Below are 20,966 nucleotides of genomic sequence, written 5' to 3'. Positions count from 1 at the left end.
AATTACAACTATTATAATTAGAACTATTGGATCTAGAACTATTATAATTAGAACTATTGGAACTAGAACTATTATAATTAGAACTATTGGAACTAGAACTATTATAATTAGAACTATTGGAACTAGAACTATTATAATTAGAACTATTGGAACTAGAACTATTATAATTAGAACTATTATAATTAGAACTATTGGATCTAGAACTATTATAATTAGAACTATTGGAACTAGAACTATTATAATTAGAACTATTGGAACTAGAACTATTATAATTAGAACTATTATAATTAGAACTATTGGAACTAGAACTATTATAATTAGAACTAATGGAACAATAACTATTATAATTAGAACTATTGGAACTAGAACTATTATAATTACAACTATTGGAAATAGAACTATTATAACAATAACTATTATAATTAGAACTATTATAACAATAACTATTATAATTAGAACTATTGTAACTAGAACTATTATAATTAGAACTATTGGAACAGGAACTATTATAATTAGAACTATTATAATTAGAACTATTATAATTAGAACTATTGGAACAGGAACTATTATAATTAGAACTATTATAATTAGAACTATTATAATTAGAACTATTGGAACTAGAACTATTATAATTAGAACTATTATAATTAGAACTATTATAATTAGAACTATTGGAACTAGAACTATTATAATTAGAACTATTATAATTAGAACTATTGGAACTAGAACTATTATAATTAGAACTATTATAATTAGAACTATTATAATTAGAACTATTATAATTAGAACTATTGGAACTAGAACTATTATAATTAGAACTATTATAATTAGAACTATTATAATTAGAACTATTATAACTAGAACTATTATAATTAGAACTATTATAACTAGAACTATTATAATTAGAACTATTATAATTAGAACTATTATAATTAGAACTATTATAACTAGAACTATTATAATTAGAACTATTATAACTAGAACTATTATAATTAGAACTATTATAATTAGAACTATTGGATCTAGAACTATTATAATTAGAACTATTATAATTAGAACTAATATAACTAGAACTATTATAATTAGAACTATTATAATTAGAACTATTATAAATACAACTATTGGAACTAGAACTATTATAATTACAACTATTATAATTAGAACTATTATAATTAGAACTATTATAAATACAACTATTGGAACTAGAACTATTATAATTACAACTATTATAATTAGAACTATTATAATTAGAACTATTATAATTAGAACTAATATAACTAGAACTATTATAATTAGAACTATTATAATTAGAACTATTATAAATACAACTATTGGAACTAGAACTATTATAATTAGAACTATTATAATTAGAACTATTATAACAATAACTATTATAATTAGAACTATTATAATTAGAACTATTATAATTAGAACTATTATAACTAGAACTATTATAATTAGAACTATTGGATCTAGAACTATTATAATTAGAACTATTATAATTAGAACTATTATAAATACAACTATTATAATTAGAACTATTATAATTAGAACTATTATAATTAGAACTATTATAATTAGAACTATTATAAATACAACTATTATAATTAGAACTATTATAATTACAACTATTATAATTAGAACTATTGGAACTAGAACTATTATAATTAGAACTATTATAATTAGAACTATTATAATTAGAACTATTATAAATACAACTATTATAATTAGAACTATTATAATTACAACTATTATAATTAGAACTATTGGAACTAGAACTATTATAATTAGAACTATTATAATTAGAACTATTATAATTAGAACTATTGGATCTAGAACTATTATAATTAGAACTATTATAATTAGAACTATTATAACAATAACTATTATAATTAGAACTATTATAATTAGAACTATTATAATTAGAACTATTGGAACTAGAACTATTATAATTAGAACTATTGGAACTAGAACTATTATAATTACAACTATTATAATTACAACTATTATAATTAGAACTATTGGAACAGGAACTAATGGAAATAGAACTATTATAATTAGAACTATTCATTCCACATCTCAACAGGACAGGGTAGCGGAGCAGAGCAGCCATTTCATATAGCACCTTTTCCTCTATTCAACAAACACTCCAGGTGTTTACATTCCCCTGCACACACACACACACACACACACACACACACACACACACACACAACGCCACTAAATCGAAAGGCAAACAAAGAGGAGTCTGCCGCCAAAACATCTTTCTCTGTTTGTTTGCGAGTGCCACAGACAGATTTAAAATGACCACTTTTTGTTTTTAACTACTAAAACATATTCCTTTGCTAAATGAAATCTCTATACCGCCGCTAAACCCTAATCCGCCAATAAACTCAGAGCCCAAAACATATCAAACTGATTTCATGGGGTGAAATATAAAATATTAAAAGCGGCAGTAACAATCCTATTAGGTATTTCAGTTTGAGGCCTGACATCAAATATTCCATCTGTCCCCACTACCATCAGAGCTCCATGGAGCCAAGAGGGTGTTAGTGGTCCCTGATGCCCCCAGTAGGAGCCTCCTCCCTGGGCCTTACCTCGCTGTACGACGTGGGCGTCCCCGTCTCCAGATACAACATGGTGGCGCTGAGGTTGAGCAGTGCTGCTGCTGTTTGCTCCACTGGCTCCAGGATGAATCTACACCTCTGGTCCCTGTCTCAGTCTGAATGAACGAGTGGCAGGCAGAGGACTATGGATGACAACAGGACAGGACAAGCAGAGAGTCTCTATAGGAATCTATGGGAGGGAGATATATACCAGGAGGTGTGGGGGGGGTAGGGAGGAGGAGGGGTCTGAGGAGGTACCTGTCCAATACCTAGGGTGGTTAAGTCCACACCCATCTCCCGGAGAAGCTCTCAGGTTCTCCTTGTGTCTCTCCCTAAGACGACTCTGCAGCGATACACAGTGTCAAACATGTACAGTTCACTCAGTAAATTCCCTTCTTATATCGTCAACATCAATACAACCAGTAGGGTTAAATACAACCTGCTTTCTGACAACTCACTGCTCTGTTCTACAGGACAATGTGTCAACACATATAGCTTTGAATATCCACATAGAGTACTACGTTCTAATGTCCTTAAAAAGGCTCTGAATGCTGAACTGACCTGCTGTCGGTTACCTGGAAGTGTAGCCTGTAGAGGCTACACAACACGTCTGATGTATTGGCTGGAAGTGTAGCCTGTAGAGGCTAAACAACACGTCTGATGTATTGGCTGGAAGTGTAGCCTGTAGAGGCTAAACAACATTTCTGATGTATTGGCTGGAAGTGTAGCCTGTAGAGGCTAAACAACACGTCTGATGTATTGGCTGGAAGTGTAGCCTGTAGAGGCTAAACAACACGTCTGATGTATTGGCTGGAAGTGTAGCCTGTAGAGGCTAAACAACATGTCTGATGTATTGGCTGGAAGTGTAGCCTGTAGAGGCTAAACAACATGTCTGATGTATTGGCTGGAAGTGTAGCCTGTAGAGGCTAAACAACACGTCTGATGTATTGGCTGGAAGTGTAGCCAGTAGAGGCTAAACAACACGTCTGATGTATTGGCTGGAAGTGTAGCATGTAGAGGCTAAACAACATGTCTGATGTATTGGCTGGAAGTGTAGCCTGTAGTGGCTAAACAACATGTCTGATGTATTGGCTGGAAGTGTAGCCTGTAGAGGCTAAACAACACGTCTGATGTATTGGCTGGAAGTGTAGCCTGTAGAGGCTAAACAACACGTCTGATGTATTGGCTGGAAGTGTAGCCTGTAGAGGCTAAACAACATGTCTGATGTATTGGAAGTTACCTGGAAGTGTAGCCTGTAGTGGCTAAACAACATGTCTGATGTATTGGCTGGAAGTGTAGCCTGTAGAGGCTAAACAACACGTCTGATGTATTGGCTGGAAGTGTAGCCTGTAGAGGCTAAACAACACATCTGATGTATTGGAAGTTACCTGGAAGTGTAGCCTGTAGTGGCTAAACAACATGTCTGATGTATTGGCTGGAAGTGTAGCCTGTAGAGGCTAAACAACACGTCTGATGTATTGGCTGGAAGTGTAGCCTGTAGAGGCTAAACAACACATCTGATGTATTGGCTGGAAGTGTAGCCTGTAGAGGCTAAATAACAACCAATAATATAAAACCAAGAATTTAACAGCACATTGAATAGGCTAAATACACAGAAATGCTATATTATAACATTATCCACTACATTACTGTCTGTCTTATTACATGACCCCCATGAAGAGATACCACTACATTTAAAGTAAAGATATTTGAGCAGTTATAATCGTTTAAAGGAAAAATTAAATATGTTATCAATTAAGAGACAAAAACTAAAGTATTAGTAGTCCACAGGGCAAAAACAGACTATTTCCACAGGGCAAAAACAGACTATTTCCACAGGGTAAAACCAGACTATTTCCACAGGGCAAAAACAGACTATTTCCACAGGGTAAAAATGACTATTTTCACAGGGCCAAAACAGACCATTTTCACAGGGCAATAACTATGAGAATATTCCAGAGTTTATAATTCCAGAGTTAATCAAAGTACTCTCACACTAGACGGCTACAAAGTCAGGATCTCTGGATGCTTTAGAGTGGCTGGGAAAAGTACAGTGTTAGTTAGCATAAGAATCATCCCAAACAAAACACAGCAGCCGGGGGCATCAATACAGCAGCCTGGGGCATCAACACAGCAGCCTGGGACATCAACACAGCAGCCTGGGGCATCAACACAGCAGCCTGGGGCATCAACACAGCAGCCTGGGACATCAACACAGCAGCCTGGAACATCAATACAGCAGCCTGGGACATCCACACAGCAGCCGGGGACATCCATACAGCAGCCTGGGACATCAATACAGCAGCCTGGGACATCCACACAGCAGCCTGGGGACATCAATACAGCAGCCTGGGACATCAACACAGCAGCCGGGGACATCAATACAGCAGCCTGGGATATCAATACAGCATCCTGGGATATCAACACAGCAGCCGGGGGCATCAATACAGCAGCCTGGGATATCAATACAGCAGCCTGGGACATCAATACAGCAGCCTGGGGACATCAATACAGCAGCCGGGGATATCAATACAGCAGCCTGGGACATCAACACAGCAGCCTGGGGACATCAATACAGCAACCTGGGACATCCACACAGCAGCCGGGGACATCAATACAGCAGCCGGGGACATCAATACAGCAGCCGGGGACATCAATACAGCAGCCTGGGACATCAACACAGCAGCCTGGGGGCATCAACACAGCAGCCGGGGACATCAACACAGCAGCCTGGGGCATCAACACAGCAGCCTGGGACATCAACACAGCAGCCTGGGGACATCAATACAGCAGCCTGGGACATCCACACAGCAGCCTGGGGGCATCAACACAGCAGCCGGGGACATCAACACAGCAGCCTGGGGCATCAACACAGCAGCCTGGGACATCAACACAGCAGCCGGGGACATCAACACAGCAGCCGGGGGCATCAACACAGCAGCCTGGGGATATCAATACAGCAGCCTGGGGATATCAATACAGCAGCCGGGGACATCAATACAGCAGCCTGGGATATCAATACAGCAGCCTGGGGATATCAATACAGCAGCCTGGGGATATCAATACAGCAGCCTGGGGACATCAATACAGCAGCCTGGGGATATCAATACAGCAGCCTGGGGACATCAATACAGCAGCCTGGGATATCAATACAGCAGCCTGGGATATCAATACAGCAGCCTGGGATATCAATACAGCAGCCTGGGGCATCAACACAGCAGCCTGGGACATCAATACAGCAGCCTGGGATATCAATACAGCAGCCTGGGACATCAATACAGCAGCCGGGGGCATCAACACAGCAGCCGGGGACATCAATACAGCAGCTGGGAGCATCAACACAGCAGCCTGGGACATCAATACAGCCACATCTAATGAACAGTAAATCTGCTAAATGACCAGCTGGATTTATAATCTAGCAGCAGAAGATGTACAGAAACAGACCCGAGTCATACCTGAATCCAGACCCGGAGGGGGGGGTACCGAAGGAGGAGGTCTGAATCCAGACCCAGGGGGGGGTACTGAAGGAGGAGGTCTGAATCCAGACCCAGGGGGGTACCGAAGGAGGAGGTCTGAATCCAGACCTGGGGGGGTGCCGAAGGAGGAGGTCTGAATCCAGACCCAGGGGGGTCTGCAACCTGAGTGGCTGGAGGTATTAAAGGAAAGGTGGTTGATGACAGTGCAGGGTAAGTGGGGTGGAGGTGGGATAAATTCTATTCCTGCAGGACAAGAAGGGGAAACTCTTACCCTCTGGCCCAAAGTTAAACTCTTTCAAAGCTGTCACTAAACGGAGCAGAACCCTTACTACTCTGTGCCCTTGAGTCATCTGTCGCTGATTGTCTACAATCAGTAGCGACACCCAGCGAGCCCAGACCCCATGTCCAGGGGCCACAGACCTACCAGGACCACTATACACCCAGCCAGCCTAGACCCCATGTCCAGGGGCCACAGACCTACCAGTACTCCCTGACTACTACACACCCAGCCAGGGATGAAAATTAAGATAGGCTATCACTTCTCAGACTGGGTTATGACATACTAGTCCGCCGGTGAGTGAAATGTAGACTTTTACGATATCCCATGGCACAGATATTAGATCCGAGCAGAGCCAATAGAATGTCTAGTAGATATAGCCCAGCTGGCCAATAACCAAGAATCTTGAGGCTCCTTGGGCTGCAGACTTACAAGTCAGCCTGCACTGGCTGTAGAGCAGGGGGACACGTTAAACCAAAAATGGCCCCCCATTCTGACGGGCCCCCACACTTCCTCTCCCTACCACAGTACGATGACCTCATCTCATTCAAGCCCTGACCTCTTTTGAAGCTGGTAATTAGTTGAGCTAGCTAAACCAATTTGAATTATGTTAAGACAACATTGGCAAAAACGTTGGAGAGGTTAGGGAACTCTTATTGTTGTGGTTCTGGATACCTCGGTGTAACGCTCATTCCTTCGACGATAAACGCGAATCCGACCATCACCCCTGGTGAGACAAAACCGCAACTCATCAGTGAAGAGCATTTTTTGCCAGTCCTGTCTGGTCCAGCGACGGTGGGTTTGTGCCCATAGGCTACGTTGTTGCCGATGATGACTGGTGAGGACCTGCCTTACAACAAGCCTACAAGCCCTCAGTCCAGCCTCTCTCAGCCTATTGCGGACAGTCTGAGCACTGATGGAGGGATTGTGCATTCCTGGTGTAACTCGGGCAGTTGTTGTTGCCATCCTGTACCTGTCCCGCAGGTGTGATGTTCGGATGTACCGATCCTGTGCAGGTGTTGTTACACGTGGTCTGCCACTGCGAGGACGATCAGCTGTCCGTCCTGTCTCCCTATAGCGCTGTCTTAGGCGTCTCACAGTACAGACATTGCAATTTATTGCCCTGGCCACATCTGCAGTCCTCATGCCTCCTTGCAGCATGCCTAAGGCACCTTCACGCAGATGAGCAGAGACCCTGGGCATCTTTCTTTTGGTGTTTTTCAGAGTCAGTAGAAAGGCCTCTTGAGTGTCCTAAGTTTTCATAACTGTGACCTTAATTGCCTACCGTCTGTAAGCTGTTAGTGTCTTAACGACCGTTCCACAGGTGCATGTTCATTAATTGTTTATGGTTCATTGAACAAACATGGGAAAACAGTGTTTAAACCCTTTACAATAAAGATCTGTGAAGTTATTAGGATTTTTACGAATGATCTTTGAAAGACAGGGTCCTGAAAATGGGACGTTTCTTTTTTTTGCTGAGTTTACACACGCACACACACAACTTTGGAGACACCTACTCATTCCAGAATTGTTCTTTATTTTTACTATTTGCCAATCAGTTGTGTTGTGATAAGGTAGGGGTGGTATAAAGAAGATAGGGCGATTTGTTAAAAGACCAAGATCATATTGTGGCAAGAACAGCTCAAATAAGCAAAGATAAATAAAACAAATAAAATACAAAATAACAATCAGTGAAAAGTTCACCGAATAAACATGATTAGTCTATAGTCTATAGGTAATAATGTTGACTGAGGTATCCACCCGGCACAGCCAGAAGAGGACTGGCCACCCCTCGTAGCCTGGTTCCTCTCCACCCGGCACAGCCAGAAGAGGACTGGCCACCCCTCGTAGCCTGGTTCCTCTCCACCCGGCACAGCCAGAAGAGGACTGGCCACCCCTCGTAGCCTGGTTCCTCTCCACCCGGCACAGCCAGAAGAGGACTGGCCACCCCTCGTAGCCTGGTTCCTCTCCACCCGGCACAGCCAGAAGAGGACTGGCCACCCCTCGTAGCCTGGTTCCTCTCCACCCGGCACAGCCAGAAGAGGACTGGCCACCCCTCGTAGCCTGGTTCCTCTCCACCCGGCACAGCCAGAAGAGGACTGGCCACCCCTCATAGCCTGGTTCCTCTCCACCCGGCACAGCCAGAAGAGGACTGGCCACCCCTCAGAGCCTGGTTCCTCTCTAGGTTTCTTCCTAGGTTTTGGCCTTTCTAGGGAGTTTTTCCTAGCCACCGTGCTTCTACACCTGCATTACTTGCTGTTTGGGGGTTTTAGGCTGGGTTTCTGTACAGCACTTTGAGATATCAGCTGATGTACGAAGGGCTATATAAATACATTTGATTTGATTTTGATTTGACTGAGTGAAATATCACTCTGCTCCCATCGACTGTAATGGCGCCTGTCCTGCATAGCGCCCGAGTGACTGACAGGCTTTGCATCATACGAATTTGAAAGTGGTTCCATTTCTCCAACCGCACCCCTCATAGGGGGTGTGACCAAGTTATGGTCTGTTGTTTTAGTTCTTGTGCAAAATGAAAGAGAGGGCCTTTAAGTCAAAAGGTAACTTTTACAAGTCACACACACACACACACACACACACACGCACACGCACACGCACGCACACACACACACACACACACGCCGAGGTGAGTCTGGTTAGCCAATATACACATCATCTCTGTAATCGGTCCTAAACGAGAAGAATGGGCACGAGTCTTAACTATTGACTTTTAACATTAGCCGTCCTAGTTCAGTAAAAGGATAAGATGACAACGGTTAGAGTGTCGCCTCAGGTGACACAGCAACACAAAAAGAGGGGGAGTAGAGCCCTAAAACCTGACCCTCACAAATTACAGCACAGAGCCACAGTGAAAGGTGGTTAAATCCCTGAAAGAGGACCAGCCTTCGGGGGGGACTACTGTTTTATAATACACTATTATCAGCAGGACAAAATAGGTTATTGGAGTAACGTTTAGAAATTAGAATTGATCAAATACAACAATAATTTAAAAAAAAATTAAAAAGTGTCCCACTTGACTATTCAGCAATCGGTGATTAAGGCTTCGAGTTACTTCTAAAACGGTAGTAGGTAAACTAGGCCTGAAATCCAACACCTAACAGACAGCTTGTTTACAACAGAGAGTTAGCCACAGGCTAAATGAATTAGCTATAGGCTACGGAGTACACTTATGAAGAAAGAAAGAAAAATACCTACTCTACAGCTACCATATAAATCAGTCATAACACTCATCGCTTACTGAGACTCAAGACAAAAAAAAGGGCGCTGCTCCGTTTGCCCCTTTAAGAGCCTTTTCCTTTAAGAGCCTTTTCCTTTAAGAGCCTTTTCCTTTAAGAGCCTTTTCCTTTAAGAGCCTTTTTTCCCCCCTTAAATCTGCTAGATTAGTCCAGTATCATGTGTCAGGGTGTGAGAGTGCTTGCACTGGTGCAGAGGGAGAGAGAGCTTCCTTCCACACAGACCAGACAGGACAAGACAGCGGGCGGTGGGAGAGAGAGAGCCTATCCGTTTACACACCGCAACACCTCTTCTGCCCAGTCATCTGCTATTTTCATTGGGTCGGTGTCACGCTCAGTCAACAACATAGAATTGGTTTTCTTACTCATTTTAGCAGTGGGCCGGACTGCGTTTCCTCATACAGGAAATGAATTTATTACTGGAAATTCATCTGTTGACAAAATTAGGGAAAACAAATCAGATGGTCGTCAGTGTTTCCCTAGAAATATACATAATCTTTTTGCAGCAATGGCAACAATTTAACAGTTATTGTACCACCTGAATATATGGTAAACATAGCTGCTAAAATCAATATACTGTTTCTTATGAGTTGCATTCAGGATTATGGCAAAGTCTTACGCTGTCTGTGTTCAACATCCTAGTCAACCAACATCTAAAACGCTGTCTGTGTTCAACATCCTAGTCAACCAACATCTAAAACGCTGTCTGTGTTCAACATCCTAGTCAACCAACATCTAAAACGCTGTCTGTGTTCAACATCCTAGTCAACCAACATCTAAAACGCTGTCTGTGTTCAACATCCTAGTCAACCAACATCTAAAACGCTGTCTGTGTTCAACATCCTAGTCAACCAACATCTAAAACGCTGTCTGTGTTCAACATCTAAAACGTTGTCTGTGTTCAACATCCTAGTCAACCAACATCTAAAACGCTGTCTGTGTTCAACATCCTACCAAATCGTATCAGTGACAGAGCCTTTCATTTGGCTTTAAGGAACTTATCTGCAGATAAATTCTGAAAACATTTGAGGAATATTGTGAATCATCACTGCAGGAACAATAGGTAGTGGAGAGCCTCATTCTGGCCCAAATATGTGACCACTTTCTGGAAACGAGCGTTATGTCGCACGCCACTAGAGGAGAGGCATTTGAACTTAATCATTTAAAAAATGTTTGTTTATCAAAATGCGTTTTTGGTAAGAAATGCCTTCTAGGAACTTTCATTAATAACAAACTCGTTGCCATCTGTAAATATACAAATACAATTTATAAAATGAAGCCTGGTTGGTTTAGCCACGGAAAAAGTCAGGAAGCTTTCCGCTAGCCATGATTGGCTATTACAATGGATGGGCTGGACATGCAGAGAGAGAGAGAGACGTTTGGATTGGTCTGCCACGTACCACACTGCTCAGTATGTGTAGATAGTGATTTTTTTTTTAAACTGCAAAACAAAAAGTGTTGCTTCTGCTCACAACTGAATTTAATAACAGGCGCTATTGATAAAGATCATTGTGAAAAAAGTGTGTGATGGACTACTTTCAGAGAGGACGATCGTGCCATGCTAACTCTCTCCGAATCAGACAGATGAGGGAAATCCCTGATTTAGGTCAAAAAAAAAAAAACATTTTTAAATTTGAACCAAACATTGTAGAGTTTTCTGATGACAGTGATGTGGAAGAAACGGAAATCAACAGTGTTGTTGTCACGGGAAAAAGTTGACCGAGTTTTGAAATCAGCGGAATGCCCGGTGGAAGAAGAGTATAATTGCAAAATACGGTAGAGAGTCGAAAAGAGAAACAGATTTTATTTGATATAATGTGCATTTACTAGAGACGGTAATATTTCTGTATTTTAACCTTTATTTAACTAGGCAAGTCGGTTAAGAACAAATTCTTTTTTTTCCAGTGACAGCCTACCAGCAGGTTAGAATTGGCTTTCTAGAATTGGCTTTCTGTTCAGGGGCAGAACAACAGATTTTTACCTTGTCAGCTCAGGGGATTTGAACTTGCAACCTTGCGGTTACTAGTCCAACACTCTAACCGCTAGGCTACGCTGCCTCCCCTGAACAATTAGACCTGTACCAATGTCAGATTAGGATATAGGACAAGGACTAGATTAAGTATAATTTTTACTACTACTTTCACCACATTTAGTCTTAATCTTTGGTTGTTTACTAAAACTACCTTACTCTCATTTCATATAGCACCTTTTCCTCTATTCAACAAACACTCCAGGTGTTTACATTCCCCTGCACACACACACACACACACACACACACACACACACACACACACACACACACACACACACACACACACACACACACACACACACACACACACACACACACACACACACACACACACACACACACACACACACACACACACACACACACGTGAATCTTTTATTAAGGAGATGGGTGGCGCTAAGGCTTAAGAGAGGGTGTTTTTTTTTTTTTTTTACCTTAGTAGGGAATCAAGTAAAAATCTATTGAAAATTAATTAATTTGCTCATGTTCATCATAAAAGACATGAAAAGAATGCATCAGTGATTTGTATTTTCTGAAACTTTCCGAAGAGGAAAACAAGAATAAGTCCATGTGTCTGTATATGTGCAGTGCGTGAGTCTACCACTTTGTGTACCTGTTAGCGAGGATGCTAACTTAAACAGTCTTCTGGTCGAGGGAAGGCTTTCCCCAAAAAACCTTCTCAATTAAAATGTGAACTACCGTACAAAAAGTAGCCTATCCTCACCTGGCAGAATGATATCATCATTATTTTCATCAATCCAGTGGGTATTTGTTTTGCAAACTCTACCATCACCTGACAACAAAAACTCGGATAAACAACAGCCAACTGCTAGCTGAGCACTTGAATGAAAGGGTAACTACATCCTTGTAACTACGGCCGGGTAACTACGTCCGGGTAACTACGTCCTGGTAACTACGTCCGGGTAACTACGTCCGGGTTACTACGTCCGGGTAACTACGTCCTGGTAACATCCTGGTAACTACGTCCGGGTAACTACGTCCGGGTAACTACGTCCTGGTAACTACGGCCTGGTAACTACGTCCAGGTAACTACATCCAAAAATTCTCTCAAAACCTTTCATTTATTTTTCAAGATAATGTGGGCTATTTACTTAATTCTTCTGTTTTAATAAACTATATAACGTGAAGAAAAAAACATTGTGGCAATTCATATCTTGCTGTAAACTCATGAGAAAACAGGATAAATGTTAAAAAAAAGTTTAATGTTCTTTTACTTAAAAATAAAATAAAAATTGTCCTGATCATATAGGCCTGGACGATATGTTCAGTTATTTAAATTGTAAAGTCATATCTTTCTACACACAATACCACATTAAATTTGTCCATTCTGGGAGGTAAACTCAATAAAGTATTCAATCATTTCGTTGTGTATTTGTAATGGAATCAAGGCATTAGAATATACCAGAGGCCACCAAAATGAGATCGGGCTCAAGAAGGCAGTTTATCACAGATGGGGGCAATGGGGGCTTTCTTAGTGCCCCTTTACATTCTCTCGCTCTAATGCAGGGATGAAAGGCCCGCAGATCCATTTTCAAAGAGCGAGAGAGATGGAAAGAGATAGATACAACATGATCAAAAGTATGCGGACAACTGCTCATTCTAAAATCATGGGTATTAATATGGAGTTGGTCCCCCCCTTTTGCTGCTATAACAGCCTCCACTCTTCTGGGAAGTCTTTCCACTAGATGTTGGAACATTGCTGCGGGGACTTGCTTCCAATTCAGCCACAAGAACATTAGTGAGGTCGGGCCGGCTGCGACAGAGCCTGGACTCGAACCCAGAATCTCTAGTAGGACAGCTAAGGAGGCCCCTGTATTTTTCATTCCTTCTTCTGGTCCTAGGATTTCTTGGACGGAGAGAAGGTTCATCATTGTCAAAGGTCCAATGAAGATGTTTTTACCTCAATATAATTTCTGGGTAACAATTAAGTACCTTCTTATAATGATAATTTTCCATAAAAAAAAATGTTAGAAAAAAAAAACAAATAGCTTCTTAGCAAAGAGCAATTTCTCAAGAAATAATTTAGCGAGGACTGTCTGGGAGTGGTCTGAGTGGGGAGGGGAAAAACTGAAAACTAGCTCTTATTGGCAGAGAGTATTGGAACTCTCTTTCTTATTGGTCTATTAACTAATGTACCGGCTTCGTGATGTCACCAGGCAGGACAAAACGACATCCCACCAAAAGAACGTTGAAATTGGAGGTGTTTTTTTCAAACAGCTCTTACCACTATAACAGCATTTATTATAACTTTCAACATTCCACAGTATTATTCCAACCTCACAGTATGGAAATATAAAAACACAGGAACATTGTGTTTGACTGCGCTGATGGCTTTTGGAGGTCCTTTCAGCCACTTTCAGGGCCTGCCAAGCCCCGACAGCGATACAGTTTATCCTTCTCTAAAGGAGTGCAGTTTACATCTCGAAGCCTTCAGCTTGTCCTGAACAATATCTATTGTTCTATCACTGCAGCTCCTAGACACTGTAAAACGTTGAGATGCTTTACAACAACCCACGGTGTCCCTAAGCGTATGGGTGGACTGTGATACAACAACCCACGGTGTCCCTAAGCATATGGGTGGACTGTGTCCCTACAACCCATGGTGTCCCTAAGCGTATGGGTGGACTGTGTCCCTACAACCCATGGTGTCCCTAAGCGTATGGGTGGACTGTTTTACTACGACCCATGGTGTCCCTAAGCGTATGGGTGGACTGTGTTGTTACAACCCATGGTGTCCCTAAGCGTATGGGTGGACTGTGTCACTACAACCCATGGTGTCCCTCAGCGTATGGGTGGACTGTTTTACTACGACCCATGGTGTCCCTAAGCGTATGAGTGGACTGTGTTGTTACAACCCATGGTGTCCCTAAGCGTATGGGTGGACTGTGTTGTTACAACCCATGGTGTCCCTAAGCGTATGGGTGGACTGTGTCACTACAACCCATGGTGTCCCTAAGCGTATGGGTGGACTGTGTTGTTACAACCCATGGTGTCCCTAAGCGTATGGGTGGACTGTGTCACTACAACCCATGGTGTCCCTAAGCGTATGGGTGGACTGTTTTACTACGACCCATGGTGTCCCTAAGCGTATGGGTGGACTGTGTTGTTACAACCCATGGTGTCCCTAAGCGTATGGGTGGACTGTGTCACTACAACCCATGGTGTCCCTCAGCGTATGGGTGGACTGTTTTACTACGACCCATGGTGTCCCTAAGCGTATGGGTGGACTGTGTTGTTACAACCCATGGTGTCCCTAAGCGTATGGGTGGACTGTGTCACTACAACCCATGGTGTCCCTAAGCGTATGGGTGGACTGTGTCACTACAACCCATGGTGTCCCTAAGCGTATGGGTGGACTGTGTCACTACAACCCATGGTGTCCCTAAGCGTATGGGTGGACTGTGTCCTACCAGCCACTATTCACACCAGCAGTCTGCCCAGGTTTTTTTTTCTCTTCCAGGTTAATGTACCTAACCCCATCTTTGGCCCTGGTCAACACCTTGGAGCCTATGGCTTTCTGCCTGTTGCCTTCCCCAGAAGGGCGTCCCATCGCTGTCCAGTGGGCATCGACTTCGACTGTAGGAGAGTTCAGGCAACGGTGTCAGCGCTCTTCGCTCATTGGGCACCATCCTCGAGGAACCACTTCTCTCCTCTACGGTAATGATGTTTATTTATAAATTAATGAACCCCTTCGTCTGCTACAGAAGAGTGTACCTGTTGGGCCCTGGGTTTTGGACATAACTCAGATTGGAGCAATGTATTGGGCTTTACTTCTTTATAAGGAGGTTCCCCCCCCCGATGGGCTGTTTCTGGACCTTCTTGGGTGTTTGCTCCTTGCTGTTTAACCTATGGGCAAGAGTGAGCCCACAGGTTAAACAGCAAGCATGAGGAATGTGCTTTATTGTGCCGTGCTTATAAAAAGGTCAATAGGTGAACGACATTCCCCACACACCCCTACCCTGGGAGATTCTGGGAACTACCCTGGGAGATTCTGGGAACTACCCTGGGTATTCTGGGAACTACCCTGGGTATTCTGGGTACTACCCTGGGGGATGCTGGGTACTACCCTGGGGGATGCTGGGTAATACCCTGGGGATGCTTGGGTACTACCCTGGGGGATGCTGGGTGTAACCCTGGGGGAGGGCGGGATAATGGCTCATTTTATGGAGGTGAGGGGCTCACCTCATTCGCCACGCTACCTGTCTGTCTCCAACAGACGCTTTTGATAGGTTCTTCCGAGAGTAGGTGACTCTAGCGAATCTCCCACACGTGAGATATCTCACTCATAACATCAGAAAACCGGGAACTTGCTGAGTGAAAACAGCCTTTCAAAAGAGATCATAGTGCAATTCTCATGGTTCTGCAAAGACACAACATCGGTTGAAATGCCAAGGCAGTGAAAGGTTTTCATGTGTAACTCATTGAGATGAACGGTAAAGCTCATGAGAGAGTCCTACTTTGGGAATGAGTCCAGCAGGAATTGGAACTATTCTCTAGCTTGGACTGTTGCATCACCTTTCCCCCCTTCCATTCATGTGATAACAAAAGTATTCCCATGCACAGCCAAAAGAGGACTGGCCACCCCTCGTAGCCTGGTTCCTCTCCACCCGGCACAGCCAGAAGAGGACTGGCCACCCCTCAGAGCCTGGTTCCTCTCCACCCGGCACAGCCAGAAGAGGACTGGCCACCCCTCATAGCCTGGTTCCTCTCCACCCGGCACAGCCAGAAGAGGACTGGCCACCCCTCATAGCCTGGTTCCTCTCCACCCGGCACAGCCAAAAGAGGACTGGCCACCCCTCATAGCCTGGTTCCTCTCCACCCGGCACAGACAGAAGAGGACTGGCCACCCCTCATAGCCTGGTTCCTCTCCACCCGGCACAGCCAGAAGAGGACTGGCCACCCCTCATAGCCTGGTTCCTCTCCTCCCGGCACAGCCAAAAGAGGACTGGCCACCCCTCGTAGCCTGGTTCCTCTCCACCCGGCACAGCCAGAAGAGGACTGGCCACCCCTCATAGCCTGGTTCCTCTCCTCCCGGCACAGCCAGAAGAGGACTGGCCACCCCTCATAGCCTGGTTCCTCTCCACCCGGCACAGCCAAAAGAGGACTGGCCACCCCTCATAGCCTGGTTCCTCTCCACCCGGCACAGCCAGAAGAGGACTGGCCACCCCTCATAGCCTGGTTCCTCTCCTCCCGGCACAGCCAGAAGAGGACTGGCCACCCCTCATAGCCTGGTTCCTCTCTAGGTTTCTTCCTAGGTTCTGGCCTTTCTAGGGAGTTTTTCCTGGCCACCACTCAGAGCCTGGTTCCTCTCTAGGTTTCTTCCTAGGTTCTGGCCTTTCTAGGGAGTTTTTCCTTAGCCACCGTGCTTCTACACCTGCATTACTTGCTGTTTGGGGGGGTTTAGTCTGGGTTTCTGTACAGCACTTTGATATATCAGCTGATGTAAAAAGGGCTTTATAAATACATTTGATTTGATTTGACGTGAAAACAGAAGGCAAAAGAATCAGGCATACCTTGAAAAAAGGGACTATTATTAGTTATAATAGTTAAATTGAAATTCCAATAGTTGTATTGTTATTATAGGAAATTCTTACAGCAATGTAACGCCTGAGAGGTGTACTGAAGGTAGGCGGGTGATTCCAGACATGCAATAAGAGCCACTCCTCCGCATGGTGACAGAACAACGCTGCTGTGAATCACTATCCTGCTCAGTCCACATCCTGTCTCTAACAGAGACCTCTCAGTCTCAGTCTACATCCTGTCTCTAACAGGGACCTCTCAGTCTCAGTCTACATCCTGTCTCTAGCAGGGACCTCTCAGTCCACATCCTGTCTCTAACAGGGACCTCTCAGTCCTCATCCTGTCTCTAACAGGGACCTCTCAGTCTCAGTCTACATCCTGTCTCTAGCAGGGACCTCTCAGTCCACATCCTGTCTCTAACAGGGACCTCTCAGTCCTCATCCTGTCTCTAACAGGGACCTCTCAGTCTCAGTCTACATCCTGTCTCTAGCAGGGACCTCTCAGTCTCCATCCTGTCTCTAACAGGGACCTCTCAGTCCTCATCCTGTCTCTAACAGGGACCTCTCAGTCTCAGTCTACATCCTGTCTCTAACAGGGACCTCTCAGTCTACATCCTGTCTCTAACAGGGACCTCTCAGTCTCAGTCTACATCCTGTCTCTAACAGAGACCTCTCAGTCTACATCCTGTCTCTAACAGGGACCTCTCAATCTACATCCTGTCTCTAACAGGGACCTCTCAGTCTCAGTCCTCATCCTGTCTCTAACAGGGACCTCTCAGTCCTCATCCTGTCTCTAACAGGGACCTCTCAGTCCACATCCTGTCTCTAACAGGGACCTCTCAGTCGACATCCTGTCTCTAACAGGGACCTCTCAGTCTCAGTCTACACCCTGTCTCTAGCAGGGACCTCTCAGTCTCCATCCTGCCTCTAACAGGGACCTCTCAGTCCTCATCCTGTCTCTAACAGGGACCTCTCAGTCTCAGTCTACATCCTGTCTCTAACAGGGACCTCTCAGTCTACATCCTGTCTCTAACAGGGACCTCTCAGTCTCAGTCTACATCCTGTCTCTAACAGAGACCTCTCAGTCTACATCCTGTCTCTAACAGGGACCTCTCAGTCTACATCCTGTCTCTAACAGGGACCTCTCAGTCTCAGTCCTCATCCTGTCTCTAACAGGGACCTCTCAGTCCTCATCCTGTCTCTAACAGGGACCTCTCAGTCTACATCCTGTCTCTAACAGGGACCTCTCAGTCCTCATCCTGTCTCTAACAGGGACCTCTCAGTCTCAGTCTACATCCTGTCTCTAACAGAGACCTCTCAGTCTACATCCTGTCTCTAACAGGGACCTCTCAGTCTCAGTCTACATCCTGTCTCTAACAGGGACCTCTCAGTCTCAGTCTCCATCCTGTCTCTAACAGGGACCTCTCAGTCTCAGTCCCCATCCTGTCTCTAACAGGGACCTCTCAGTCTACATCCTGTCTCTAACAGGGACCTCTCAGTCTCAGTCTTTATCCTGTCTCCCAAATGGCACCATATTCCCTATATAGTTCACTGCTTTTGACCAGAGCCTAAAGGGATTGGAGATAGAGCTCTGGTCAAATATAATGAACTTTATAGCGATTATGGTACTATTTGAGATGTATCTTCTTTCTCAGTCTGCCACGCTCAGCTCTGTGTTGGCCCGACCACGCTCAGCTGATCACAGCTTTATCAGGCTGTTCAATCAGCTGTTTAGGGTAGGATATAGCCTTTCTCATGCCACTGTTTCTGACACATTCCTTCGTGTTATTCTACCCTCCCCCCATGAGCCTTTTCTCTCCTCCTCCCCCGTTCCCCACCCAGGTAGAGGTGACACACACACACACACACAGAGAGAGAGAGACAGAGCGAGAGACGGGACCTCTGAGGGAGGCAGGTGCTGCGTTAAATTGCTGCCCTGCAGCTATGGGGGGGTGGGGGGGGAACCTACCAGAAGAAGAGGAATTTCAAATGAAACATGAAACCCTCCACAAAACAACCATTCCCCCAGGGCCATCAACAGAACGGCATTCTAACAACTCATGAAAGAGAGAGAGAGAGACACCTCTGTAGGAGGGAGGTGATTTTGGGGGAAGGAGAGGCTGGGTCTAACTAGGTAATAATCGGGTTGGGCGGCAGGCTGGGCAGCAGGCTGGGCGGCAGGCATTGGTGATTGGCACCCTGCCATGTTCAGCCCCACACGACGCTGCGTGCCCACGTACCACGCCCCTCCCTTGGTGGAGGTGGAGCGGAAGGTGGGTGGAGGTGACGAGGAAGGTGGGTGGAGTTGATGAGGAAGGTGGGTGCGCGGTATTAATCACTATATCGAGAGAGAGAGAGAGAGACAGAGAGAGAGAGAGACAGAGAGAGAGAGAGACAGAGAGAGAGACAGAGAGACAGAGAGAGAGAGAGACACAGAGAGAGAGACAGACAGAGAGAGAGAGAGACACAGACAGAGAGAGACACAGAGAGAGAGACAGAGAGACAGAGACAGAGACAGAGAGAGAGAGCAGAACAGCCCCTCTCTGAGGCAAACACGATGAAGTTGTAGCAGCATTACTTAGTTCCCCACACTGCTCTGCTGCTGGACAACAGCACTCCTCCATTGGGAGCAGGGGAGAATTCACCTCATCTACAATAGTGTAGAGGGCATGGCGGCTAACTGATGTCAGAAAGACACAGCTGACTGACCCGTGTGTTTGGCTACAGCTTCCCCTGTAGCTCAGTTGGTAGAGCATAGTGTTTGCAACGCTAAGGTTGTGGGTTCGATTCCCATGGGGGGCCAGCACAGGAAAAATGTATGCATTCACTACTGTAAGTCGCTCTGGATAAGAGCGTCTGCTAAAATGTAAATGCAAAGATGTTCCACTTTTCTAGGTCATGTGACTTTATGGCAAACAGCAAATCAGGGCTCTTTTCAAAAGATAATATCACACCATCTGTGACTGTATGGTGAACAGGTCAACAGAAATGGTTTGCTGCATGAATTCATGATGTTCCCAACATCAAACTTCATCGATGACTGTCTGTCATTGGCCTCCTAAGGTGAGGGCCCTCACAATGTCAACAAAACAAAGGAGATGATGTCATTGGCCTCCTAATGTACTGACATTCTAATCTACAATTAACATTAACACCTGCTAACCATGTGTATGTGACCAATAACATTTGATTTGATTTAATGTACTGACATTCTAATCTACAATTGAAATAACCAAATGCTCCCTAGCCTAATCAGAACTCTGGGTTTGGTTCTGGACCCGCCTCTAAAAGGTCTTGCTATTCTATTTACTAATTCCATTGTTGCCCTCTACACCGCCAGGTGTTTTCTTGTGAGACTTACCCCCCCAGTTCGGTCTATTAACCTCTACACCGCCAGGTGTGTTCTTGTGAGACTTACCCCCCCAGCTCGGTCTATTGCCCTCTACACCGCCTGGTGTGTTCTTGTGAGACTTACCCCCACAGTTCGGTCTATTGCCCTCTACACCGCCTGGTGTGTTCTTGTGAGACTTACCCCCCCAGTTCGGTCTATTGCCCTCTACACCGCCAGGTGTGTTCTTGTGAGACTTACCCCCCCAGTTCGGTCTATTAACCTCTACACCGCCAGGTGTGTTCTTGTGAGACTTACCCCCCCAGCTCGGTCTATTGCCCTCTACACCGCCTGGTGTGTTCTTGTGAGACTTACCCCCCCAGTTCGGTCTATTGCCCTCTACACCGCCTGGTGTGTTCTTGTGAGACTTACCCCCCCCCCAGCTTGGTCTATTGC

The 20,966-nt window shown here is 44.4% G+C and overlaps 1 protein-coding gene across 9 annotated transcripts in view; it reads right to left on the bottom strand.

Moving 5' to 3' along the window:
* The window catches only part of tp63 (tumor protein p63), a 116,627-nt gene that overhangs the window by 66,395 nt on the left and 29,266 nt on the right, over nt 1-20,966 (bottom strand). The window contains exon 1 of one of the 9 annotated variants that reach the window (XM_045697489.1): nt 2,598-2,799. The exons of the other annotated variants lie outside the window; for them this stretch is intronic. Within the exon in view, the coding sequence (XP_045553445.1) occupies nt 2,598-2,639 (42 nt within the window). The 5' untranslated portion in view covers nt 2,640-2,799. Of the gene's footprint in view, nt 1-2,597; nt 2,800-20,966 lie in introns of those variants that run through there. 9 annotated transcript variants of the gene reach the window in all.

This window comes from Salmo salar, chromosome ssa16 (assembly GCF_905237065.1).
Source record: "Salmo salar chromosome ssa16, Ssal_v3.1, whole genome shotgun sequence".
NCBI classification, from domain to species: Eukaryota; Metazoa; Chordata; class Actinopteri; order Salmoniformes; family Salmonidae; genus Salmo; species Salmo salar.
This window is presented reverse-complemented; position numbering and strand designations above follow the sequence as displayed.